The sequence below is a fragment of the Delphinus delphis genome, chromosome 5 (assembly GCF_949987515.2).
Source record: "Delphinus delphis chromosome 5, mDelDel1.2, whole genome shotgun sequence".
NCBI lineage: Eukaryota > Metazoa > Chordata > Mammalia > Artiodactyla > Delphinidae > Delphinus > Delphinus delphis.
The window spans coordinates 49,659,095-49,687,082 of NC_082687.1; the positions used below are offsets into that span (position 1 = coordinate 49,659,095).

General features: G+C 39.2%; 1 protein-coding gene across 1 annotated transcript in view; it reads left to right on the forward strand.

Annotated features, from left to right (window-relative positions):
- Positions 1-27,988, forward strand: part of ADAMTS3 (ADAM metallopeptidase with thrombospondin type 1 motif 3) — a 289,253-nt gene that overhangs the window by 13,837 nt on the left and 247,428 nt on the right. Inside the window, exon 3 of the mRNA XM_060012409.1 lies at positions 7,273-7,679. Within this exon, the coding sequence (XP_059868392.1) occupies positions 7,273-7,679 (407 nt within the window). The remainder of the gene's footprint in view (positions 1-7,272; positions 7,680-27,988) is intronic.

Genomic DNA, 27,988 nt, shown 5'->3' on the forward strand with positions numbered 1-27,988 from the left:
CCTAACATTTATTGAGCACTTACTATGTGCTGGATACTGTGTTAAGCACTTTGGATTAGGCCGTTTAATTTTTACAAGTCTATGAACTAAATGCTGTTGCCCTAATTTTTTCAGGTGGGTACTGACATAAAAAGTCTTAAGTGACCAGAATCACAAAGGTAGTGAGTGGTAGAACCTAGGCATATTAGACATAAGACTTCAAAACAATTTTTCTGGCAGTAATTTAGAAAATATTCTGATACAATGTATACGGCATTTGGTAGTGAGAAATTATATGTGGGGCATTTGGACTTGGTACTTGCAGCTTTTCAGTGTGAGGTGATGAGAACTTGAAGGTGATTGGAAGAAAGGGGATTAATTTGAGAGAGATTTTAAGGTGAGATCAGTAGGACTTGAATGATATAAAGTGGGGAAAAAGTTGAAATGAAGTCAGTTTTTTTTAGCGTGGGAGTTTGGGAGAATCAGCGCATCATGAACAGAAATAGTGAAGTCAGGAAGACAAGATGAATACTCAGGTGAAAATGAGAAGTTTGGTGTAGATATTTTAAGGGTGAAGAGAGGGTATGACACCTTCTTCTCAGCACAGTGAAACTGACCCATTCAGCTTTCAGTTTGAGGCAACTTTTCTTTTCCTTTAACCTGTATTTACTGAGGGTCTGTTATGTGTAAGTATCATGCTAAAACACAGACATGTGTAAATGGTCCAAAGCCTGAGAAATGAGTAAAATTTGGAAACTATTAGAAAAGTCTAACATGGCTGACATTAAAACAGAAAGTCTGACTAGCTCAAAGGTCTTTAAGTATATGGAAGCACAGAACATTGGGTCCTTAAATCCTTTGATGTAAGTTGTGTGCACTATTTGTGTGTTTGTGTGTGAAAAGAAGTACATACATATCACACATACACACATGCACAGATACACAAGAAGGTGGTTTTTTTCATGCAGTGCAAGAAGGGAGAAGTCATTATGTTAAACTCTAGAATGAGGAATTTAGATATGAAAGAATTCCCTGACCAGGAGAATTGTTAATGTTATCATTAGACTGACAGCGAAGATGTGACAGTACTTTTTCTTATAGGTAGTTCAAGCTTTTGAGGAGGTCCTCAATTAAACATACCCCGCTGACCTGCCTGGGTTCTGAACACGTTGAGAAATAGAAAATCTAAAGACATAGTGAAAATATCTCTTACAAAAGAGGCTGGGGAGAAGCACAAGGCTCTCACCTGGGCAGGCAGTGGGCTGGCGGACCGGGCACCCCACCCAGTGTGTGTCAGGTCCACTGGGCTGAGACAGAGCCTGCTGCTGGGGAGGTAGAAGAGAACGGCGTCCTTATCAGGATCGTTCCCAGGCCAGCAATGATGATGAGGGAGTGCTGAGCTTTGCAAACCGCTTATTTTTCCCAGACTTGCTAATCACATCCGTCATGCTTCTTCACTGGGGAAGGGTGAGTTAAGGGGGACGGAGAGGCCTAAATACTCAGAGAAAAATCTCTCCTCCCAGAAGGCGGGAGTAGGTGAAAGGTACTGCACCTCTAACTTAAGAAAACATGACTTCTTCTACTTGAGATGTCTTAATTGTAAGAAAGAGGCAAGGAAGAGATGATCTTTCAAGGTCTTGTTCATCTTTGACCTGTAGAGTTATAATTCTGTGACTATCTAGAGGGATGCAGAGTGGGGCCTAATCTCCTGCCTCTGGTTCCTAAGCACAGGGGCTCTGTGTCTGCATTCCAGGAGGTCTGTTTCAGTGGTTAGATCCATGTTTGTCGTTGTCCTTAGTAGCTTAAAATGTAAGTTTGGGATACTATGAAATGTTTGATTTAAAGGCCAGCAGGAATGGTGAGAAATACACCCAACGTTTGCAAGCAAATTCGGGCAATAGAGGTGTATGACAACTTGTGTGGTTTGCTGTCAGCAATCGCTTGATGGTAAATTACTATTTGGGGAAAAGAAGATGCATTCTAATTTTAGATACTCCCTCAGGCTAAACTGCTCTCATTCATTAATTCACATATATTTACTGAGTGGCCTCAGAGTCAGTTTCTGGCACTGGAGAACTATAGTGAAGAGAAAAGATAAAAATCCCTGCCCTGGTGAAGGGATATGCTAGTAGGTATAAAGAAACAATGAACAAATAAACATATAAATAAGATTTAGAGTATGTGAGATGGTGACAAGTTTTGTGGAAGTAAAATGCAGAAGGGAGATAGTAATGAGACAGTTACTGGGGGCAGGAAAGACCTTAATGCGAGGGTCAAGTTTAAGCAAACACCTGAAGGAATGGAGGGGTGAGCCACGCAGCTGTCAGGGGGAAGGCACTTTGGCAGAGGAAATGGTGAGCACAATGACCTTGAAATGTGAGAATTCCCAGTGCTGGCCCTTGTGAGCCATTTTTCTCTGAGTGGGATGGGTTTTGAGGAGAAGACATGATCTGTCATTGGCTCTGTTTTAAGGATAACCTGTGAAGGGGAAGATGGTGGTTTGGACTAGGGTAGAAGCAGGGGAGGTGGTGAGCAGTGGTCAGAGTCTGGAGGTATTTTGAAGATAGGGTCAGTAGAATTCGTTAAAAGATTTGATGTGTGGTGTGAGAAGAATTAAGGATGGTTTAGTCAAGTTTTTGGTCTGAGTAACTGGGAGGATAGCGTTGCCATTTACTGACAGGGGCAAGGAGGTGCAGGTTTGGAAGCAGGAAGGTAGGAAGTTTACTTTTGGAAGTGCTGAGGTACCTAGTGAATATCCACAGGGAGAGGATCCAGTGGCAATTGACTAGACGAGGGAAGATCTTATGGAGGAAGCCTGGGCTGGAGATGTATGATGGTGAAGGTATTCAAAGTCAGGAGACAAGATGAGTTCACCTCATCCTGGGAGGGTAGATGCAGAAGAGGAGAGTCTGGGACCACGTCATGCAACACTGCAGTGTGTTCAGGTCATGAGAATAAAGGAACGTGAGGAGGGAGAATGGGAAGGGGAGACCACTGAGGAGAAGAGGAGAACCAGAAGAGAATGGTGTCTAGAAGCTAAAGAAAGGAAGTATTTTAAGAAGGAAAGAGAAATAGAGTCAGATGCTGCTAATAGGGCAAGTAAGAAGATGGAGTCTCGACCATTGGTGTCAGCAACATGGGGTTACTAGTGACCTTGACAAGAGCGTGATTGGAGTGGGTTCAAGAAAGAACAAGCGTGGGAAGAGAGGAATTGGAGATATCTAATATACTCAATTTTTAAAAAGTGTTTTGCTATAAAGGGCAGTGAAATAATGGGAACTTAGCTAGAGGCAGATGTGGCATCAAGAAAGTTTTTTGTCAAAGATGGAAAATATGGCAGCTTATTAATTTACTGGTGGGAATGATCTAGTGATGGGAAAATTGATGAGGAAAGAAACTGAGGGCAATTGCTGAAGCCGTCTTGCAAAGGCAAGAGGGGCTAGGATGTGTACATGAACGGAGGCTTTGCTCTTAGGTAAGACAAAACCGCAGACAGTTCATCCATACTACCGGGGTCGGTGGGGGGAGGTGGGAATGGACCAGACAGGCACAGGTGCCAGTGGGTTGTGCAAAATTCACTGCTTCTGAGTTATGCTTGGGTAATTAGTGACCACAGTGTGGCTTTACAGTGGCCCCAGCTTTCTGTGCTTGTGGAACTTACGGCTCACACAAACCTTTACATGCCTATTGCTGTGGCCCTTCAGCCACCCCAGCTGACAATTGTATAGTTTCATATTTTAAAATTGCGCCTGGGCACTATTTTAGTAAGTGACTAATTTACATTTAAGTTAAAGTAGTTAAAATTTACTGAATCCTCTGGATAATCTCATTTAAACCTCTCATCAAACTTATGAAGTTGGAACTATTACTAACCTCTAGTTAACAACTGAGGATACTAAGCCTAAAGAAAAAATAAAGAACTTGCTCAAGTTCAGGTGTTGACTTTTCTGCTTTCTGGCACTGTAGTCTCTTCCTTGACCATAGGCTGTATTGCTTTGTGGAAGTATTTGGGCCTGTGAAATGTGTCATTTCTGAAAGCAGTAAATTAATGTTGGTTTGCGTATGTGATTGTAACCTGAGATTAAATACTTTTGATAGCTTTGAGCTTTATCCACCACCTCTTTATTTTTCTCCCCAAGACCAAGAATTTAAGAGCCTTTTAAAATAATTTTTTTTTTTTTTTTTTTTGTGGTACGGGGGCCTCTCACCGTTGTGGCCTCACCTGTTGCGGAGCACAGGCTCCGGACACTCAGGCTCAGCGGCCATGGCTCACGGGCCCAGCCACTCCACGGCATGTGGGATCTTCCCGGACCGGGACACGAACCCGCGTCCCCTGCATCGGCAGGCGGACTCTCAACCACTGCACCACCAGGGAAGCCCTACAATAATTTTTGAAGGTACAATACAGGAAAAATAGGTTGGCTGGCTGCAGGTAGGCAGGATGTCATCATTCTTGTGGTAGTTTTCCTTAAAATCAGATCTTAACTTAGAAATTGACAGCAAGATGTTCCATCAGTGAGTGAGAGCGTGATCTTCAGCATCGAGATGATCAGAATTGAAAATTTCCTTTGGCTCCTTGTTTGCTATGTGTCAGGCCTTCTAGGTCTGCTTTCTCATTTATAAACGAAGGGTAGTAATACCTACCAACTGTGATTGTTGTAAGAATTAGAGAAGGTATATTCTCAAGCACAAAGCAGAGTGCCTGATATTTATTCTGCAATAAATGGCAGGTGACTGGGTAGCTCCTTTGTCCATTCCATTAACTACCATCCAGTGGGGCTAAATGTATCTTTTCCATTAATTCCCAACTGGAAAATGACTCATTCAGAGTTTAATTTCAAAAATGTTTCTTATGTGTACGTTTTAGGAATGGCTTATTATTTAACATTGGATAAGACAAAGCTCTATAGAAATGCACCATCTTTATTTTGAATAACAGTTCAGAACACATTGTCTGACAGTGGAAAAATGGACTCATCCCAGAGAATCTAGGGTGTATGGGTTTACTGTAAGCATGAAACTCCTATTGGGTGTGGAGGAGACTCCCTTCATTCTTCCTAAATTTTCTAGTTCTCCAGTCACTTATCCAGGCATCAGTATATTGTTTATAGACTTCAGTTGTGTGAATTCCCTTCGGTGGAGATGAGAAATCCATACATTAAATGAAGCATCGCTTTTCCTTCCCTTGACACAGTAAACCGATGGTTAAAGAAAGAGTTACAGCTGGAATTATTGGTGCAGCCAGATGCTCATGGGCCTTGGGTAGTAAGTCAGCACATGGAGCATCATAGATAAAGCAAATGTTCCTCAGTTACCTGCATTACTAACTTAAACATGTAAACAAATCCTACTGATAAGAGACCCTGGCAGGTACAAAATCTTACATTAGATGATACTGGAAATACTGAGTTGAATGGGGAGTTCCTTATCCTTAAGGAATTAATTTGGGGTTGGCTTTGTCCGTCCACCTCCAAGAGCCCAATTCACCCATCCCCGTGGAAACTTTCCCCTCTATCAGTCTGCTTTTGTGACTCTTGAGTTCATTCCCTAAAGTTTCAAGTTCTTTCTCTAAACCAGAATTTACAAAAGTATTTGCCAAGGATTTGGTTGTAAGGGAGACCGAATCTGTGTGCCTGTGCTCACCCCAATGCCTGGTGTAAGCCTTTGACTGTGATATAGAGAGCCTGTGAAGCAGGAATTGTGTTGCTGCTGTTCCCAGTGTGGAAGCCAGGCTTCACTCTACTCTGTGATATGACCACCCTCACTCCTCTGCTTAGTAAATATGTACAACCATTTTACTTACTCTGTGCATTTAATAAAGGGGGATATTTTGTTTAAATAACATCGGTCATTATAAGGGGCATAATGGTAACAAACTTGGCACTCAAGGAATTTCCAAGTTGCAAAATACCTTCACTTGTCTTCTGGTACTTTACACTTTTTTTTTTTGAGTTATTTAAAAAGCAGGAAAGTAACGAAAACATAGTGATTCTATAAGGATACTTCAAGACCATAGGTTGTAGGTTCATTTATGGGCCTCATATGCTAATGTGTTAGATAACACGCATGCAGTTTCCATAGGTGAGCAGTATTTGTGAATCATATCATTTTTTCAGGGTACTTTATTATACTCCAGGACTAGTCTTAGGCTAGAATCATGAAGGTGGGGAAGTTTTAACTTGATGTTCTCAGATTTTCCTTTCCATGCATCCTTTCTTCATCCTTGTTGCCCTCCTCATTTCCTTCTGTCTTCAAAATCATTTCTATTAAGGGAGAAATGGTTGATTTAATGTGTTATCTTTCCCCAGGATGTTTGCATTTCAGCAGACAGAGTACTCTCATTTGGCTAAACTTGGGGAATTAAGTTCTAATTGTGAAATTCAGTTTAACATGTAAGTGGCCACGCGTGTTGTAAAGTGAACCCCAAATATTGAATTCATATTCAAATGAGTGTCTTTCCCATGTAAGGAATATGGTGCAAAATGACAATGCCATTTACTCTTGACTAACCAGTACTAGTGTATTCAGTTTATAGATGGTTAGTTCTTCTTTTTTACTCCATTCTCCTCATTTGCTGAAAATGTTCTGTGATTTATGGGATACAACATGATGTAGCAGAGTGAGTGTGTGGGCTTTGGAGTATGACTTGGAGACATATCTGAGCTTCACAGTTATTTGACCTTGGACACACACCTCCTGAATCTCAGTTTCCTCACCTGTGAAGTATGATTGTTAGGGTTGGTATGATGGAAAAGATATGTATAAATTACCACACCATAAACTACAGTGTATAAATTACAGGCCAGTGGTAGATGTAATACAAAGTAGCTATGATGATTAGTATAAATTCTAGGATTCTTACAAGGAAAAAATTAAAACAATCAGAAAAAGGTTTTTCTATGTAATAGCAACTTTGTTAAAAGTTTGTAGCAGTTATCAATTATGCCAATGATAAATTAACTGGGAGTATGTGTTGACTATAAGCACACCAGATACAGTTTATGGAAAGTTATTCTGTTCATATTCTCAAACATATAAATGAGATGAATATTCACATTGCAGTAAACTTTTTTTTTTAAATTAAGAAAATGATTCATTGAACACAGAGTTACCTAAATGCGTTTGAGAAATGATTTGAATTCTCAGAATTTACTACTTATGAGATGGTTCAAGAATATATTTATTATGCAAGTCGAGGTACGGTCTTGTGAGGTGGGCACTTGATGCCTATGTTATGTCCTCCTGTGTTCTCTTGTTTTACAGGGTTCTACAATTCTATTTCTCACCCCACAGATTTACCAATAAAGAGACAGAGAGAGTATGAGCTGGTGACTCCAGTCAGCACAAATTTTGAAGGACACTATCTCTCCCATATTCTTTCTGCAAATCACAAAAAGAGGTCAGCGAGGGACGTGTCTTCCAACTCTGAGCAATTGTTCTTCAACATCACAGCATTTGGAAGAGATTTTCATCTGCGACTAAAGCCCAACACTCAGCTAGTAGCTCCTGGCGCTGTTGTGGAATGGCATGAGGCATCTCTGGTGCCTGGGAATATAACCGACCGCATTAATGATCATCAACCAGGAAGTGCTTCAGAAAGAATCTGGAAAACAGAGCCTTTGCAGACTAACTGTGCTTATGTTGGTGACATCATGGACGTTCCGGGAACCTCTGTTGCCATTAGCAACTGTGATGGTCTGGTAAGACTCATTGCCTTTTGTGTCTGTGTGTTTGCAGGTGTTTGGGAGTGCAGCATGGCTTCAGCATGGTTTGGAAAGTAGAGGTGGAAAGAAAACCTCACTACTATATTTTAGGTTCAGGGAGAAGCATTAGAAAGCATTTTACTGACAAAGATGTGTGCTTTGGCTTAATTTGACATGAAGACAACATTAGTCTAAGAAACCAAACACAACTATTTTAGCATTCTTGGCTTATATGTTCACTTGTATAACACTGGGGATTTTATTTCCTTATTTATTTAAAATCATTCTGACAACTTTCTAAAGAAGTGTAGATTCCTTCAAAATGATAGTATTTCCCTTCTTATGTGGAAATGTTGGATATCCTCTTAAAGAAAGTATTTGAAAGCATTCTTTCGCTTCCCAAAGAATGCTAAAATGGGAAATGAGAAGCTCCTCTGTCAGAATTTGTTCAAATAGCATTACTGTATGGACATGAGATGTAGTTCTCTCTGTATTGTGGCTTTGATTCATTTTTTTCTTTATTTTTGAATAGAATACCCATATATGGCTCTTTAGTTTTGTGGATGAGGCCAGTAGTAACTGATCCTTCTTCACATGCTGTGAAGTATTTTTATTTGTTTTGTATCTCCAGATGTTATTTGAAAAGTGTGTCAATGTTTATGTCTCTTCCATTCACAGTTGACTCCAAGTCTTTGTTCAGAAAGAGCAACCATTTTTCTTTCTATGGTTGCCAGGCTGCTGTTTCTTGGGAGTTCAGAGCTATTGTCTTTGTTTTGTCTCTCTTCTGGGAGTTCTCAAAATATTCCTTGCATTCCTTCTACCTTGGCTAGTCCCCCAACAATACCTTGAATCTTCTGCCACTGTCCTCTCTATGCATAAGCAGAACCCAAAGGAGTTATGATACCATATGTTTTTATCCAAGGCTGGTGGATTAATGGTTGTAAGCTTTATTTTGGGGTCTTGTACTGCCTCTTGATGTTCTGTGGGGTTTTAGAAGTCAGGATGGAAAACTGAATAGAGCATGTGTGGCAGGTCCAGATCTCCAAGTTGGACTCTGTCAGTTTAGGACCACACTGTCACATTTAGTGCTGGACCATGCCCTTGGGTTTGAAGACACAAGGAATCTCTCAAATTCCTCTCATTCCACACAAACGTTGAACAGGTCTGAATTAACTAAGTCATTGAATAAAACAATAGATAGTGCTTTCTAAAAAGACTAAGTTTAAAGTATTCACTAAGAGAGGTTGATTCAACACTACCAGGATATAAAAAGAAATAAATCATTAAAAAAAGGTACTGTTTTATAGTACTTCTAAGTAAAATATACTGAGTATTTAATTTAGTGTTATTTTTAAGTTTTACAGCATAAAAAGATTATGTATTTTTTATCTCCTTGGTTAAGATTGAAGCTTGAGCTAGAAGATTTGAAGGTTGAAAATCAGTTTAAGGAAGACAAAAGGCAAGGAAATTATTTTAATGGGTTATCATAGTGATTTTTAAACCCGACTTAGCAATCAGTAATTTTCTTACTGTACATGTCAAATTATCTAGTTATAGATACAGAAATCTGGGACAATAGCAAGTTGCTGTAAGGAAGAGGAAAATAGATATGGAGTTTGAATGAACATTAATTATTAGGATTAATTTCTCATTTTTAAGATATGGTGTTAACTGTTGGCATCATGTGTATGTTGATATAGCGTGTGTGTGTGCGCGTGCACATCTCTACCAGTGTAAACCGCAAGTATTCATTTGTTCCATTCTTTGATCCATTGATTAATTAATTAATTAAAAGATATTTCTGGGAAGCCAGTAACAGGTCAAGCACTATTCCAAGCATTGTGAAATGGTGACAGGAATGATCCCAATTACCATCCTTATGGAGCTCAAAGATGTTAAATTTGCCACAGATGTTAAGTGCCAAAATATCTGGTATACATGTATGTGTGTGTTTATATTAGACATACATATTAGAATCATGTTTAACTTAAAAAACTCTGGTATAAGGAAGTATCTTCTGGAGAGATTTTATGAATGGGGACAGAATTTCAAACCAGACATAAGTGGCCCAGGCCTTGCACTTGATGCAGGAAGAGGGTGGTGTCTAGCCTACAGCAGGCAGTGCTGCCTATGTGGGTGTACAGAAACAGAAGCCTCTTCTAGAGTTTCCAGCTCATAGCAGCTATGGAGGAAGAGTAAAGATGACGGCAGGAAGAGAAGCACGGTTATAGAGAGCAGATCAATACATTAGAGTGATAACACCAGTGGCTACTTCATTAAGCTGGGGACAAGTTCTTAAAATTGCAGAATTGCATTGGACAGGATAAGCTCCTTAGCAGACATGAAGTAGGAAGTAAAATTGATGGGAATATAAATAAATTTGGCTGATTAGCTGATTCCTAAACCTTTTTTGTTCCTTTAGCTTGCTGTGTAGGGATTTGGGTTTGACCTTCTTGAACTTAGGAAGGGAAGCAGGGATACTGGGATAACATAGATGCCTGAGGATTAACCTGATGGGCTATAAAGCCATTGCCCTGGGAAGCTCCGGGATTATAATCAAATCCAAGTTGTCCCAGTAGAAAGCACAGCCACTCCTGCCTTAAAAATACCAATGGGAACATCTCTGTCCAGAAACCATTAGGTTAAGTCCCCTGCTATGGAAAAGAATGCCAGTGAAGCCCTATCTGGATGGGTGCATTTTAGACTGGTGTAGATGGGGGTCCAGTGATCTGGTTTTCTACATGCGTCCTTTGATCTCTTGCTCATAGGGAGCAGCTACAGGTATTTATTTTTCACTGAGGTTGGAAAGTTCTTAGCGTGGCCTTCTCCCTGAGTGAAACTCCTTACCTCTTTTTCGCTAATACTGCCTTGTGGCATACTGTGTATGTTTGAAATGGGCAGTGCTCTGAGACAGAATTAATTTGTATTAAACAGAATGCTTTAGTTTAAGTTAAAAAAGCAGTACTATGCAAAATGTGTCCATAGACTCAGGTTTGTGACAAGATAAATACGGAAGGTGAGACTATATAAAGAAACGTTTTTGACAGTTTGACAGAGTTATATTTGCGTTGGGCCTATTAATAATAATAAGAAAAGTTGGGGCTGGTGTTTTGTGCCTTGTTTTTTCATTTTATTTTTCTACTAATTAGTTTTCCTTGTATTTTACAAAATTATCAGTCCAAGACCAACTGGGGAGAAAGGAAACTGTTTATTCACCCCAGATAGTTTGAAAAGCAAGCAGTAATGCTTAGCTGTTTTTATCTCTCTAGACATTAGAAACTTGACTGAAAGAGTCAGTAGAGTCTGCTTATTCCAGGTAACTCTATGAAATGATCACAGGAAAGGTCCTTTAACATGGGCATTATTGAGGAGGACAGAAAAATGCCTTGAGTGATATATCCAGATCCGAGGTCTAGAATGTGATCTAGACATAGATATGCGTAATAACTAAAATATTATTCTGTGGGTTTCTGAAATCAACATCAAAGTGTTCTGCATGAACGAATTGACAATGATTTTCACCCAGTGTGGCAAAGAACAATATCTCTTCCCGTCTAGCATGACCTTTTCTGACTCTTTGCCAAGATTACGTTTTTTTTTTTTTAACATCTTTATTGGAGTATAATTGCTTTACAATGGTGTGTTAGTTTCTGCTTTATAACAAAGTGAATCACAAGATTACGTTTTACGAGTGACAGCTAATTCTTCACCAGTTGCAGCGTTATGCCTGCTCTAGTCTACCCACTTATAGGTGAGAATTGTTACAATATTCAAACATGGAGTTGTTCTTGTTTTCTGACAGCATCCAATTTTTAAAAAGCCTGCTTCTCTAGACCCTCCTCCAAATTACCCAACCAAAGCCTATTCGTGTTAATAGGTTCTTTCTAAGGCTCTCTCACTGACATGCTCACAGGTCCCTTTGGTGTGTGTTCTGGCTCTGTGCAACATGTAATAAACCCAGCTTGTCAGCTGCAGATGTGCTCCCAGTGGTCTGTGGCTGGAGGCTGTTGACATGCTTTGCCTCTCTGCTTCTGTGTCTCTGAGGTGAGAGTCCAGTGGTCAGGAGTCATGGTGATGGCAGGCGTTTCACACACTTCTGAGTGGGAAGACACTTCTGGCTGAGAATCCCAGCTGAAAATAGATTTTTTTATTCCATAGAGCCCTGGCATTTGCCCTGTAACACGATTAAATCTCCCCTGTGTGTAGTGGCGGCTCACAGTCATACTTTGTGGTCTTCAGATTTGCCAAAATAAAGGGTTATTTGGTTAGTAGGCTTTATGTCATGTATTCATAACATAATGAAACTGGATTTTTCTAGACTTGCTAGAACAATATTGCTTTGTTAATTCCCCTGGATTGCATCAGAGGAAACTGGTTGGGAGTGGAAGAACTGAGTGATGATGGCTCTTTTGGGTTATCCAGCTCAGTGATTTCCTTGTGAGCTGACTTTATGATCAAGGGAGTTTATCTAGGACAGAAGTTTTCAATATTTTTTTAACATTTGGAATTCTTCCTCCAAATGAAATCACTAGGTGTTATCTAATAAAATAATATGTAAAATGGATAAACTCAGGAAAGGCCTGGTAAAAACACAGGTGGGAGATGCTCTTCCTCCTAGTTTCTCTTCCTCCTGCCTTGTTCTCACGCAAGAGCACTCTTAGGCCTCCTGAGGCATCTAATGGGAAATCTTCACTGTTAGGGCAGGGGGTCTTGGAAGCTTGAAGTTAACAACTTGGGAACCATAAGCAGAACCTTTTTCTAAAATATGTGATAGTCACATCTGGTTAGTATTGGAGGTAACTTACCCTTTTTAGATTTGGAGTGTGCATGGCCAAACGAAGTCTTTGTGGACAACTGCAAACTTATAAAGAAAACAGCCTTAAGACTTCCCTGCCTTGGGCTTCCCAGGTGGCACAGTGGTTGAGAGTCTGCCTGCCAATGCAGGGGACACAGGTTCATGTCCCGGTCTGGGAAGATCCCACATGCCGCGGGGCGGCTGGGCCCGTGAGCCATGGCCGCTGGGCCTGCGCGTCCGGAGCCTGTGCTCCGCAACGGGAGAGGCCACAACAGTGAGAGGCCCGCGTACCGCCAAAAAAAAAAAAAAAAGACTTCCCTGCCTCAAGACTTTTACTTTAGGATTTGGTCCCTTCAGAAACATGTCCTCGCTATGCCTATTTCAGTAAGTCCAGCTGCAGAAGCACTTTGTAAAAAGACTATTTTAAAAAGTATTATGAGCCAGTGTGCTTGGGATTGAGAACATTTGCCTAGTAATTATGAAAAATAGTGATACTAAAAATAGATACAAATCTGTAGCTATTTATAGTGGACTTAGGGTTTTCAAGGACTGATCTTTAGATGTTGACATTTGAACATCTGCTTTTATGAGGAGAACCTGATCTCTAAAGGCCAGGTGCCTCCCACCTTTTTCTCCCATGAAATGTGTCTATGGAAGGTGTCATGTGTTTATTGATGGGACAGAGGGAGATTTGCGTCTTCACTGTTTACATGCTGATTTAAGAGATCTTAGTAGGTCTGGGGAAAAAAGGACTGGAAACTTGTTTTACTTCTAGGCACCTACACCAGGCTGTTCTAGCAGTGCAGGATTAGAAGATTCTCAAAGCTCCTATATCCTTTAATTTCCATTAGTAGAAGGGAAAAAGTGGGTACCAGTCCACTAGCTTAACTACTTTGGGAGAAACAGTACCATAACAAGCCTCATTGCTTCTCCTGAGATTTGGTCAAGCCATGGCCCATGGGAGCTGACAGTATTAATCCTAGTTGTGAGTGGTACCTGCCTGTGCTGAATCTTGCTGGATCTGGGCTATTGGTTACATTTCCCACCGTGCCTCCTTTCTCAAATAGATAGGCAGCCAGTTTGTGCTTATCTGGGGTGAAGAAGGAAGGTTTGGCAAAGTCTTTGATCATTTTCACATTTTGCATCTAATTTGCATAACCCCCAAATCATACATATGTCAAGCCTTTTCCAAAGTTTTTGGCTATATTTCTCTTGTGTGATTTTGAAAATATTTCTTTTTAATACTTATTTTGTAATTAATTTAAACTATTCATGTTTGTTTATGAGTACCACTTGTTCAGCGTATGATTTGATTTACATCAATTTGATTATGATTTATTTCCCATTGTCTTCTCTATCTTTGGTATAGTAAATTTTTAAATTAAGTTTAAAGATGAACTAAAAATTGGGAAAAAGGTGAATGTGATATTACACATCTTTCTTTGTGCAGGAATGGAAAAACAGAAAATAAAAGGGGAGGGGAAGTTGGCCTGGGAAGTAATGCTTCCATTCTTCTCCATGCAGTGGCAACTAGGACTTCATTATAACTCGAATACAGATTTTTAAAGATACTCAAAAAAGGCTTTAAGAACTGTGAAAATAGTGCTGACCACATCTTTAATATCTTCTTCTCGGTAAATTATCATTAAAACAAGAACAAAAGCACAGCAAGATGTTGATATGATGCCTTTGTGCATAATCAGGCTTTGAGGTCATAGAGTTCTTGCAAAGTAAACCCAGCCTCAAGGTCCTCAACTGCAAAAACTGTTACTCCTGTGACAATCTTTGCTTCTAGGAATACTGATCAAGTTAATAAAGCTTTCTGAAGTGCTAGGATATGCAAAGTGCTAGACTGATTGCTGTGGGGAATACTGAGGTAAGCCAGGCATTATCCTTGTCTTCCAAGAGTACTGGAAATAAGGTATGCAAATGTAGAACCAAAGTACAAGGCCGAATGTTTTAAATGCTCTAAGACTAGGATAGATGACATGTGAGAGTCTGAATGGTGGAAAGAATATTTATGCTTGGAAAGATAGTAGAAGGCTTCCTGGAGAAAGCAATATTTGTGATACCAGACAATTGAAAAGATAACCATATATGTTAAAGTGATCACCAATGATGGTAGAGGTTGGGGTGGGTAGGAAGAGGAGCCTCTGAGGGAGGTAGGAGATATTTGTGATGGCCATAAAAATGAAGAGAGGGTGCGGTAGGTTGATTTCATGAACTTTATAATATATGTAATGAATATATGGGAGAGCCAAGGTAGTCTTGGTCAGTATTTAGCAGAATATAGGAGCAAGTATAATACAAAAGGGAGAGAGAGAAAAGAAAAAGGATAAAACCTAGTGATGTTTATTAAGACCAAATTCAGTGACCATGTAGTTGATATTGACAGGCTCGCATGCGCATTCAGGATGAGAGAAGGGCAAGGATTTGTATTCCTTGATTATGTTGCTTTTCTTCACGGAAGGGTTTTGCTGAAGTCATGGGCTTTTTCTCTGGAGTTTAGGGAGGTATTTTTCTCAGTAACTTTTTTCTAGAATTTGTTCCCAATATTTTATCTGAGAGGGTTTGGAAGTTGATTTTGAAAAATCTGACTTCTTCTCCTATCATCTGGGTCCTTCAATCTTTCAAGTTTGGTGAATTTCGTGCCTTATTTAGTAAACAACCTTCTATAGCTGTAATTCTTCCATCTGAAATGTTCTCCTTTCTTACTGTGTTTACTGTATGGTTCTATCCCCTACTTCTTCCTATTCTCTAAGGAGTATTTCTAATGTTTTAGTGATTTTTGCTTACAGCATGAAGTGTAATTTGATCAAGTTTACTTAACTCTCATGAAACAAGACACACAAAATACGCTGTTAGTGAATGAGTCGATTTCGATATTAAATCCCATTTTATTTTATGTCATTTAACATATCTACTATATGTACGTGTGTGTATGGAAATACATATATGCATATATATGTTTATATACACACACATAAGCATACACATATGCACACATATATATGAAAAACCATAGAAAAGGTAGAGAAAAATCAATGTTTCGTTAAATATTTTGATTCAAAGACTGTTGACAATATTTGTTGTTAGGTCTTTAGAGTTGATGGCAGAGCTGGAATGGCACTCAGGTCGACTGACAGCAAAGCACCTAGCAGTTCTGTTACCCCAGGTTACCTAAATATGCTCCTTACCATGTGGATGGTTGACAAGGAGGCATGACATGAATTAACTTGTATGTTTTTAATACTGTTAGGAATGTAGAGAGATTAATTAGAAATACAATTGAAAAGGGAGATTTTATCTTACGATTGTCAGCCTATCACAGTGAAATTGAAAAAATATTTAGAATAAAAAACTCAATTGTACTTTTTATTAAGGTTGGCAGACTTTGAATTCTCTATCTCTAAAATAAGAAATTTTAAACACTTGGTATTTTTTTCAAACATTTATTTTCAAAGGAGTTGATTAATTTTTGATCAGTATTAGACTACATTAAACATATCAAGAGATCATTGCTCTTATTGTAGTTGAATTGTCAGTTCTTTGATAAACAGGTTCAAATACTCCATAATTATAACAAATTTCTAAAAATTCTATTTTATTGATTGAAGAAATAAGGATATATGATTGCACTTAATGTCTAACTCCAGAGTCAGTAATATTTAAAAAAAAGAAGGGATATTATATAGCCTGAAGGGTTTTGAAAAGCATTGTCTAGATTGTTATAGCTTACATTTATAAAATGTTTAGAAGATACCCAGTTTAGAGTTTTGTAGCGAGAATAATCAGTAAACACCAATGAAGAGAAATAGTGGCCAAGCTATTTAGAGTTATGATACTTTGGAAGAGTTCAGTTTGGTAAAATGCCATTGATGACAGAAGTCAAACTTTTGTAAAGTGGTTTAGGGAGATGGTTCATGTTGGGAACGGGCATGGTATTGGTTTAGAATCAGACAAACCTGAACTCCACTTCTGGTTCTACTACCTACCAGCTTGTGACTTTAAACAAGTTGTTTAACCTTGTGGAAGTCTCTTTCCGTCAGTAAAGAGGAGAAAGTAATGCTTGTTATGTTGAGGGCTTACAGAATATTAATGCATCTTTCACACAGCCTGGCTCTGAGAAGTCGATGATTGTTACTACAATCCCTTTCTTTCTTTTTCCATTTATTATAATTATTTGTCCTTAATATTTCGTGATTAATAATAATGATGTTGATTTAGTTTGCAAAGTAAAAAAATGTGCTGCAGTTACCCAACTCAGCCTGTGACCTAACTTGTGGAAAATACAATCTTCTATGAAGTGAATACTTTGGTGAAAATCCTGTAATTTTCAGATGACCTTCTCCACTTGATGCAGGACTCGTTTAGCATCATCTTCTCTGAGGGATACTCTAATCTGTGTTCTCCTGAAGACCTCTAAGGATGGGAAACTCACTAATTTTCATCTTATTTATATATCGCTCTGCCATATAGAAAGTTCTTTCTTAGGTTCTACTTAGAAATATAAAGTGAAAGTATCTTGTTCCATGTATTAGATTCTTCAGAGCTGACAAAGATATAGTGACTGTGATTGACCTCTTATTGTTGTTATTATTATAATACTTCAGTTTTATGCAATTGACCACTAATCATTCAGTGCATTACACAGCACACAACTTCTGCTTTAGGAAACATTTCCCTTTAGTGGTGTGATATAGCCCATACCCTGGCTGGAATGGCATTAATGAGGCATTAGTCATAATTTTAACATACTTCTTAGGCTTTTCATTTTGGTCAGATATTTTAAAGTATGAACCTCAGAGTGAGACATTTTGGGGATAGTGATAAAGAGTTCTATGGCATTAGGTGGTATATACTGTTGTTCAGAGTCTTGTTTTCATATTTCTTTTATTTGGTGATAGTAGTTAATATGCTATCTTATATCTGTTTTTGTTTCCAGTCTAGAGTCTTCCATGAAAAAAAAAAGGCTATAAGTCTATGGAGGCAATTGGGGGGGATGGAGATAAAGGTGGCATGGTGGGTCCCTAGCTCCAACTACCAGAAAATGCATTTTTGAACTTAAATGGCGTTATCAAAGTAGATTTTTGAGGTCTTTGTGAGTATTTTGATTAGCTGATAGGACTTTCCAACCCCAATTTAAAACATAGGAGATTTCTGGAAGGCCTTCTTCTGCCTGGTGATGTCCCTAAAAGTAGAAGATCTTTAGAGTGAGAGGACTGTGCTATTAGATACTTGGGTGTCGTATGAACATAGAGGGACCCAGTCTGAGCATGTAAGCCCAAGAGAAAAGGAAGAACAGCACTTAGTGAGAGATTCTGCAAACATTAGCAACCCAAACACAGTGGGAAACGTTTTATTTAGCATTATCTGTGAAACATGATGCTTTTAACATAGTGATGGGAATCTTGCGGTAATACTTCTTTTGGGCTTACAGGATATTTGATCTTGCTTATAGGGTGCCAATATTTCATGCTTTCCTGCCTGGCTTCATATAGTCCTTTATTTTGCATACCTGGCTCTGAGGATGGTATTAACTGGCTGCCAGGACAAGAAGGCAGACCAAGCATAGTGATGTGGGTCCAGGTAAAATTAAGTCACTGTAAGATCTCTGTTTCTGTTTGGTCAGCTGCACGTCATTTTCACCTTTGGCTTCAACTGTGGTACCACACCAAGACTTAGCATAATGATGAGGGAAGTCTCTGAGCCTATTTATTGGCCCTAGCCATTAACCTAAAATTTTCAGGGAGAGGCCTTTTTTTAATATGCTGTTCTTGGAAAAATTTTAGAAACTTGTTAACCTATGAGGATGTTATAAAATTTGAACTGTACCCATGAAACTACCTGGGTACTCTTCCCCATACTTGAAAATTAAGGGTTTGAATTAGATCAGTGATTCTTTTTGTTCTGCCTGTTGGATGTTATGTTTTGAAATACTTTGTAAACTGGTTAAAATATTTATTAAGTAATTAACAATTTTACCTATCTGTTAATGATCAAAAATATACAAAATTGCTGGTCAAAATTCCCAGTGAGTACAAATTATTCTCTCTCCGTACTGGTTGATGATCTTTTCACATGAAAAGCTTAAATTACTCGTAGACCTGTACCATTCTGTTCAGCCTTATGACACAGTGACAGTCATTCCCAGATCTTTGTTATTGCCTCCACTGGTTCCTAAGAGCCCAGAGATCTAAAATTAGGAAACTGTTGACTATAAGCTTCCTGCGATTCCTTCTAGAACTGATGTTCTGTGACTCTGTGACTAAGTTTGTATTCTATTTATCCTTAGGGACTGTGCATTCCTGGCCAAGGAAGAAATCAAAACGTCACACTGACCATTATTTATTGATCATGGTCTGGAGTGGAAATTGCATGTATGAGTGTTATTTTTGAGATATGGTTACTTTATAATAATGCTTTTTCTGTTTTTTAAAATTTATTTTTAATCCACTAACTATGAAAAAATCCTGTGTTCTAGAAAGCTCCAAAGAACCTAACTGCTATTACAGTTTTGGGCGATGTTATAGCTTGACTCCTAATGAAATGTGGAAATTATCAGAGTAGAGAGAAATCTGTCTACCTACCTACCTACCTACTTACCTATCTCTCTATCTACACACATATGTGTATATGTGTGTATATATGTATATATATACAGAGAGAAATATATTTATATTTTTATAAAATATTAAGAGCTTGGCTGTGTGACTTGGCTATGCTGTAGGGAGAGTACCGAGTTACCTCAACATAGGAATGTGTGCCAGCTCTATTGATGGAGCCATTTTCCTGGGAGAATTCCTCATAGGTTGCATTTGAGGAATAGGCGGCTTTTAGGAAGCTGTGAATCATTGTTCTCCACAAGGGGCCTCTAACCTTAGTGCACATCAGAATCTCCTGAGGGCTTGTTAAAACATAGCTTGCTCATAGCCACCTCAGAGTTTCTGATTTAGTTGGTCTGCGTAGGGACCTGAAAATTTATACTTCTAACCCATTCTCGGTTAGTGCCAGACACCGTAACTCAACTGTCTGTTTCTTGTTTATGTGCAATGACACTGGATACTGGCTTTCCCCAGCTGACCTGCTTTCTCGGGTAAGGAATTTGAACTTTTTTCTTTGGTTTGTAATACCGTCTTGGCTCTTGCCCCCCTGCCCAGTCATCATCGCAGCCAGTCTGACTCAGCACCCATCAGTCCCAGATTGGATTAACTGTGTTCAACCACAACTTCCTCTCTTGGTCCCCTTGCCTGGAGGCTACATGTACATTGGAAGCACTGGTGAGCACCATCTCCCCAGGCCAAGTTCTGGCAGAATGCAGAAACTGTGAACTTGGACAAACTACTTACTGTGTCTGATCCTTAGATTCCTCTTTTGATTCATGTAAAGATTTCCCAGTGGTAGGTAGAGCTTTGAAGTGTATCCTCATTTTAATTTATTCAGTAGCCAATAGTCACTACGAAGTGCTTGCAAGTTTCTAAAGTCACTTTGCTTTCAAGACTGGTGGTGGGGCTTCCCTGGTGGCGCAGTGGTTAAGAATCCGCCTGCCAATGCAGGGGACACGGGTTCAAGCCCTGGTCTGGGAAGATCCCACATGCCACGGAGCAACTAAGCCCGTGCGCCACAACTACTGAGCCTGTGCTTTAGAGCCCGTGTGCCGCAACTACTGAAGCCCGTGAGCCACAACTACTGAACCCATGAGCCACAACTACTGAAGCCCGTGTGCCTAGAGCCCGTGCTCCGCAACAAGAGAAGCCACCGCACTGAGAAGCCCGCGCACTGCAACAAAGAGTAGCCCCCTCTCGCCGCAACTAGAGAAAGCCTGTGTGTAGCAATGAAGACCTAACACACCCAAAAATAAATAAATAAATAAATAAATTTATAAAAAAATATATATTTAAAACAAAAAAAGAACTGGTGGTAGAACTGTGCCATGGGGCAACACGGAGACCTTGAGATCTTCAGTTGTCCTGTGTTTTAACAATCTGGGGCCATCACACTTTGTGGGCTCTCATGAGTCAACCTTGTATTCTGTCCATACACCAGCTCAGTGCTACACTGAGCTATAGTTACATTCTCGACCTAGATGACCTCATGTGATTTTATGGCTTCAAGTACCATCAAACAGTAATGACTCTATGTGTCTGGCCCTGACCTCTCCTCTGAGCTCTAGATTTGTGTGTGTGTTCTGCTGCCCATTCAACTTCTCCACTTGGATGTCAGATAGCCATCTCAAATTTAACAGGGCTGAAGGTCATCCCTTGACAGCTACCCCTGCGTGACTTCCTCCACAGAGAAAAGTTTGGGCCCTAATTCTCAGGCCAAAAACCTAGACTTATGCTAGACTCCTCTTTTTCCTCATTTCTTTCATAAAATCCATCCATAAATCTTGAGGTTGTTTTATAAAATATGTTCTGAATCTACTTATGTAATCTCCAATGCTACAACTTTGATCTAAACCACTATCATCTCTTCCTTGGACACTACAGTGACCTCCTTTTTTTTTTTTTTTTTCATTTTTGACCCTCTTCATCCTTCACGTAGAAGTTGAAGTGACGTTTCTAAATTCGACGAACTTTTCTCTGCTTAAAAGCCTTCAGTTGCTTCCCATTAAAATTCAAACATCTTACCATGACTTTTAAGACCCTTATGTCAGTAGTTCCAATAATCATTGTCTCATAATCACCTAAAGAGCTTTTAAAGAAAATATAGATGCCTAAACCCAACCCCAGAGGTACAGATTCATTTGGTCTGGGGTAAGGCTCAGCATAAGTAGACTAAATGCTGCTCTAGATGATTCTAATATGCAGCTAGAGTTGAGAATCATTGTTCTTTCCAAGAGGCCTCTAACCTTAGTGGGCATGAGAATCCCATGGAGGGCTTGTTAACATAGATTTCTAGGTGCCACTTTGGGGTTTCTGATTCAGTGGGTCTGTAGAGGAGCCTGAAGATTTGCATTCCTAACAGGTTCCCAGGTGACACTACATTTGGAAACCACTGTTTTACAAGATCTGGTCTTAGCATGTTCTCTGATATCATTCCCTTGTTTACTACATTCAACCCCCTCTGGTCTTCCTTTTGTCTTTCAAATCCAAATTTTTTCTGTCTCTGGCCTTTTGGAAATGTTGTTTCTTCAGCCATAACATTCCTTTCTAGATCTTTACCGGGTTTTTTTGTTGTTGTTTTTTTGCGGTACGCGGGCCTCTCACTGTTGTGGCCTCTCCCGTTGCGGAGCACAGGCTCCAGACGCGCAGGCTCAGCGGCCATGGCTCACGGGCCCAGCCGCTCCGCGGCATGTGGGATCTTCCTGGAACGGGGCACGAACCCGTGTCCCCTGCATCGGCAGGCAGACTCTCAACCACTGCGCCACCAGGGAAGCCATCTAGATCTTTAAATAGAGATTCGTACTCATCATTTGGGTGTTAACTTAAATTCCGTTTCCTCAAAAAAGAATTTTTGGCCATTCTAGCTAAAACAGAAACTTTAGTCGCTCTACACTATATTAGTGATTTTAATCTTATCTGTAGCCATTATTTGCATCTCAAACTTATCTTGAATTTATCTTTTACATTTATTTTTGGGGGACTCTCTCTACTGAGGATAAGGACTCTTTCCCGTGGGTCTTTAACAGTGTTTGGCACACAGTGTGTGCTCAGCAAATCAATGCTGACAGACTGAATGGTGTGAATATTAGAATAGGGAATTGATTACCACTTTTTCAAGGTGAATTATAGACCTTTCTTGGATGTGTTCAGATTTCCCAGTGCGTAACTTTTGCAATTGAAGGGGGTGCTATGAACTTGAAAGTTTAAGGTTCCTAAGATTTCATATAAATCAGTTCTATCCTTCTGAATAGCGTTTTAATGCTGTGGTTTTCATAACTAAGTTTTTTTTTTTCTTTTAGTTTTCTGTCTCCTCTTCTTTTGCATATGAACTATAGTGAAGGGGCAACATCATCTTGATCCAAGCCCACACTTGAGTTCAACACCATAGTAAAGGTATAGTGTGTCTCTTAAATTAATTTACTCCTGTTAAGCAAAGGAAGCAGATACAAGTCAGCATGGCAACGTGTTGCAAAAAAAAAAAAAAAAATGGAATTAAAAAAAAGACATTATAAAAATGTTATACTTTGGACTAATTCCTTGGAAGAAAATAAACATATTGACTTTCTTGTCAAGGTTTTTACTACAGCAACCTATGGTTTTTTCTGATCACTGATCACACATAAATTGTTTAATGCTTTTCCCCCCTGCTAAACTGTAAACTCCATGAGAGTTGGAGTTGTATCTGTAATGCTTACTCTTACATCCTCAAAACCAGGTACCATGCCTGATAATAGTAGGTGCACAGTAAACATGTGATGAGTTACTGAATAAATGAAGACACAGGACGTAAGTTCCATGTCAGTATACTATAATCTGCTCACTATCACCTTACAGGTTTTATGAACTTTTAATTGAAATGCTTCTGTGCAGAATTCCCCTCCATCCTTTCCCTTTGGTACCCAGAACCCTGCCTTGTAACCTTTCATTTCTTTCCGTGGTTTCTCCTTGATGGAAGGTAAAAATTATTCTCAAGCCAAGTACAGAAAGCCACACTTCTTCAGTTTCTTGCATTGTTTGTCTTCTATTAGACAATAAGTGGTTTTTCCAACTTTTGTGTCTCTTGGTAACCCCTAGGAGGAGTCTTTTTATATTCCTGTGAGTGAATTTTCTCTTTCTGCTTCTTAGGAGGAGATAAATAGATTGATTAATATCTGAAGAGAACTTGGCTGAGTCATTTATTCCTTCATTCATTCCATGGCTACTATATACTTTCAGTGCTGGGAATGTAACAATGAACAAAAACAGGCATCATATTTGCCCCCATGGAGTTTAGATAAAGTGGGAAATACAGACTTTACTTTCTGTAAAGTCACCTGAGTAAAGATAAACTTGGCATAAATGCTATCAAGGAAAAGGGACATTGTTTTATGAAATAAGTAACAAAGTCATCTGACCTAGGCTAGGGATAGGGGAAAGTTTCCCTGAGGAAATGGTATTTGAGCTGAGTTTTTAAGGATAAATAAGAGTTCCCTAGATAAGGTGCTTGTTGAGCACATTTTAGGAAGTAAGGGGGCAAAGAGACCACAAGGTCAGATTATCTGGGTTGGCTGAGATAAAATTTGACTTTCAGAAGAAAACTAATCTGTCACCATGGTTCTCCTGAGCTACCATAGGTGTTTTATCTTTTTTTTTTTTTTAATTTGTGAATTTATTATTATTATTGCTGGTTAACATTTTTTAGCAATAAAGTATTTTTACTTAGGTATGTACATTGCTTTTTATTTTTTAATGTTTTAAATTAATTTTTTATTGTAGTACAGTTGCTTTACAACGTTGTGTTAGTTTATACAGTACAGCAAAGTGAATCAGCTATACGTTTACATATATCCCCTCTTTTTTAGATTTCCTTCCCATTTAGATCAACACAGAGCACTGAGTAGAGTTCCCTGTGCTGTACAGTAGGTTCTCATTAGTTATCTATTTTATACATAGTAGTGTATAAATCCCAATCTCCCAATTCATCCCACCCCCGCTTCCCCTCTTGGTATCCGTAAGTTTGTTCTCTACATCTGTGTCTCTATTTCTGCTTTGCGAATAAGTTCATCTCTACCATTTTTCTAGATTCTACATATAAGCGATATTATACGATATTTATTTTTCTCTTTCTGACTTACTTCACTCTATATGACAGTCTCTAGGTCCATCCACGTCTCTGCAAATGGCACTATTTTGTTCATAGGTATTTTATCCTATTTCTCATACTAGTTAAAAATTTATGGGCATCGATAATTGTGTGCCAGACACAGATCTGTCCTTTACAGGAATTATCTTAATCCTGACAACAGTTCCCAGTTATGGATTAAGAGCCCAGGGAAATGAGTATCTTGTGCTGTGTCTCACGGAAGACCCGGATACCTGCATTCAGAACCTGTACTTTTGACTTATATTATCCTAGTTCTCAGAGGGTATTCCTAATACTTCAGAAAGCTTGGGCAGCTTGAATTCCAGCATAGACACATATCTGGATCTCTCATTACATATGTACTTCCTATCCATATACCTATTGTATACAACAGCGTATGTGTGTATGTTTTTGTAAAATATAAACTTGTGGGTTTCTGGGGGATGTATATATAGCAAAGATGTATATATATTTCATCAGTATATTTTGAGGCTGAAAATTGAATCTGAGAATTTGAAATCAAGCAGTTTAACCTTGAAAAAAATTGCTGGTTGGGATAGATAGATGAGTACTAGTAATTAATAAATGGAACTGAGCTGTTTTCTATCAAATTTGGGTGCCTACCCCCAGGAGGTGTGTGAATTTCATTACGGCAAGTGGAAATCTTCTGCGTCTGGCCTTATCCTCTGCCGCTAAAGCGGCTCATCTCCATCCACAGTAGCTGCTTATAGCTTTAAATAGCACAGTCTGGACTCTCTCTGCCAACTCTTCTCAAGCCAGCCAGGGTTATGGCGGGGCCAGGGTTGCACGGATGATGCTGTCTGTGCGAGGCCAGGGAAAGGGTTAGCGAATTGGCCCGCTGCCTGGGCACCGGTGCAGGGAAGCCGTGGGGCAGTGCAGCAATTTCCTGCTTGGGGAGAAGCCCTAGAAGGCTGGTGCTGGCAAATCCCTGACTCTTCAATTCTTTTGTGATACCTCACTGCACCCCTTACACACCCCTGTGTTTCTCTGGGGGGAATTTGATTTGTGCTATTCACAGGTACCCAGGGGATGATTTAAGGGGATCCTAGCCCCCACCCCACCCCCACTCATAGTCATTTTGCCTGGAATTTTCACGATTAGAAAATGCAAATGTCATATTCTCTAGTTAGGAGTTTCTAACTTAGCTTAAATCGCATTATCAATTGAGCCAACTTGCTCCTGCAGGGCACTGAAGGGTTAGGAGAAAGGGCAGGTGAGGGAGACTGAACATGAAGCATAGGTGAGGGAAGGTGGGAAGAACTGGGCAATGCCTGGGAAAATAGACCATCAGGGAGAGATGAACAAAAGAAAAGGACCACACATTTTCCGTTCTTCACTGTTTTACTTAAGTCTGATCCTGACTGCCCATTTCTCTTTCTTTGGCGCTTATAGCCAAAAGAAAATCAGCAGATTTATTCCTATAAGTTCTTTTAAGTGTCACTTCTATCAAGGTGATGAACTATTCCACACTAAATGTGGCTGATAACTGGCTTGTTTTCTGAGTTATCCTAATTGCCTTAGTGATTGTTTTGTTTTATTTTTTTGTTTTTATTTTATATTTTAATTTCAGATGCTCCTCTAATAATTGATGAGGTTTCAGGGAGAAATTTGAGTTTGTTTGTTTGTTTTTTTTTCCCTAAGTTATGTCTGGGTGGTAGAGCACTTAGTGGAAGGGACATTTGGTCACAGCTTGCTTCTGGGTTCTTTATCTGATCCATGTGCTAATCCAGGGCTTGTCTAGCTTGGAGTATTCTTCCTCAATGAAGTGGCATCTCTCAAAGGAGAAGCATTTACTCTGACTAAACAGGAGTGGGGTCCTAAGACTCTGTTTGACTCTCAGTGATGTGGAGCAGATGCTTTTCCCAGCGTGGACCACTCTGGAGCTGTGAGCACACTTAACGGGAATATAGTAAAGGCCTGCATGTCCTCCCAGGATTTCGTCGGAGAGCTGCAGTTATAGAGCCATTCCCATTGTTTTAGAGATGAGGAAACTGAAGCCCAGGGAAGTGGAGTGGTGAGGTCAGCATCACACATTTTTAATAAGCAGCAGGGAAAGAACTGGAACCCAGGTCTCACCATTCCTGTCTCCACCGTCTTCCCTGTCTAGCACTTGGTTAGGAATCCAGAGTACTTCTGAGAGGTCTTAGGGCAGCTTCCTATTCTGTCCAGTTCTAATTTTTCCTTCTCTTCAGCTTACATGAATACTTGGTTTGACCATATAAAATTATTATCCATTCCAGTATGTATTTGAGCTGGCTGCCCTATGCCTACTTCTCATGAAGCATCATGCCAGTTCTGTACTTCAGAAACTATATACCAGATGAACAACAGGCATTTTACTCAATAACAATGAAGAGAGCATACTGGCTAAGGGCACAGACTCTGGAGTTAGCAGTGTGAGTCCTGGCTTCAGCACATACTAGGCATAAAACCATTCTAAATCTCATTTTCTCATTAGCAAATTGGTGATAATAATAATTTAATAATAATAATAAAACCTGTTTCATGGGTTATTGTGAGCAATAAATAACCCATGTAAGCACTTAGTACCGTGCCTGGGACATAATAAATAGTAAATCAAGTTAACTATTCTTCTTTTAAATGTGCTCAGTTTTTATTGTTTATTACTAATACAGATCATCATTGCTCAGCTTTAAAAATCATAGAACATTGTCAACATGTACTTATTTAGAAAGAGTCTAGTGTTGTTTTCTCAAACAGAGCAGCAGATCTGCGGCAATTCTGAGGATCAGATGTGTATAGGTTTGAGTGTAGGTGCCCGCGTACCTTCCTGTCTTCCTCCTGTCTGTTCTTCTCCCTCCCCATCCCTCTTCCCTTTCTACTTTTGTTGAAGTCTCTACTTTTACTTACTTTGAGAGGACTCAAGGATATTACATGTTAGGACAGTGCCAGCTAAGCATTTAAGGAAAGATCAAAACAAACAAAGACCATGTGAAGGACGCGAAAAGGAATATTTTCAAGTACATGAACTGAACAAGGTTAAACACTTGGGAGATAAAGGTTGCTCTAAAGTTTTTGGCAGTTAACGCTTAAAAGGAAATACGTTAGGTCACACAGTTCTCGTTTCTTGACAATAGAAAACAAGATACATTAAACCTTCAGAGACAAATAATTTTTTTTCCCCAATAGGGCTAAACTTAAGTTATAACATGTGTAGACAGTTATACAATTGTATAACAATTGTAATCAGGTTATATGTTAAAGATATTGTTCAGATTAAGCATGGAAGTAATTCAATGTCAAATGAGTCACTTTTGAGTGGGCTGCATTTTGATATTTTCTGAATTTTTTAAATTAGCAAAGGCAATAGGGATGAGTCATGCAATTATTTTAAAAACTGTTTAAAAGTTTTCAATACAGATTCTTCATATTTTATCTTAAAATTTAGTGCTAAGTGTAGAATTGCTTCATATATTACCTTACACAATGTAGGCAATATGTTTTCTTGTATATTACATTTTAATTTGAGAGCGACACTTGCATAAAATTTTAGTTTGGTTTAATTTGTTTTCACAATATTGAAAAACAAAATGCTTATAAAATATATGGGAAAACATTGTCCTCAGGTTTGTTTTTTTTAATGTTAATTGTGTAAACAGGTAAGAACTCTAGAAACTGTGCTTTTTAGGAAAAACAGAACTTACTACCTTGGGCCTGTGTTATCTTTATGAAATTGTAAAGAAATTGCCTCAAAATTCATTGGAAATAGAAAGTTTTTTTCCTTTTAATGCACGTGTCAAAT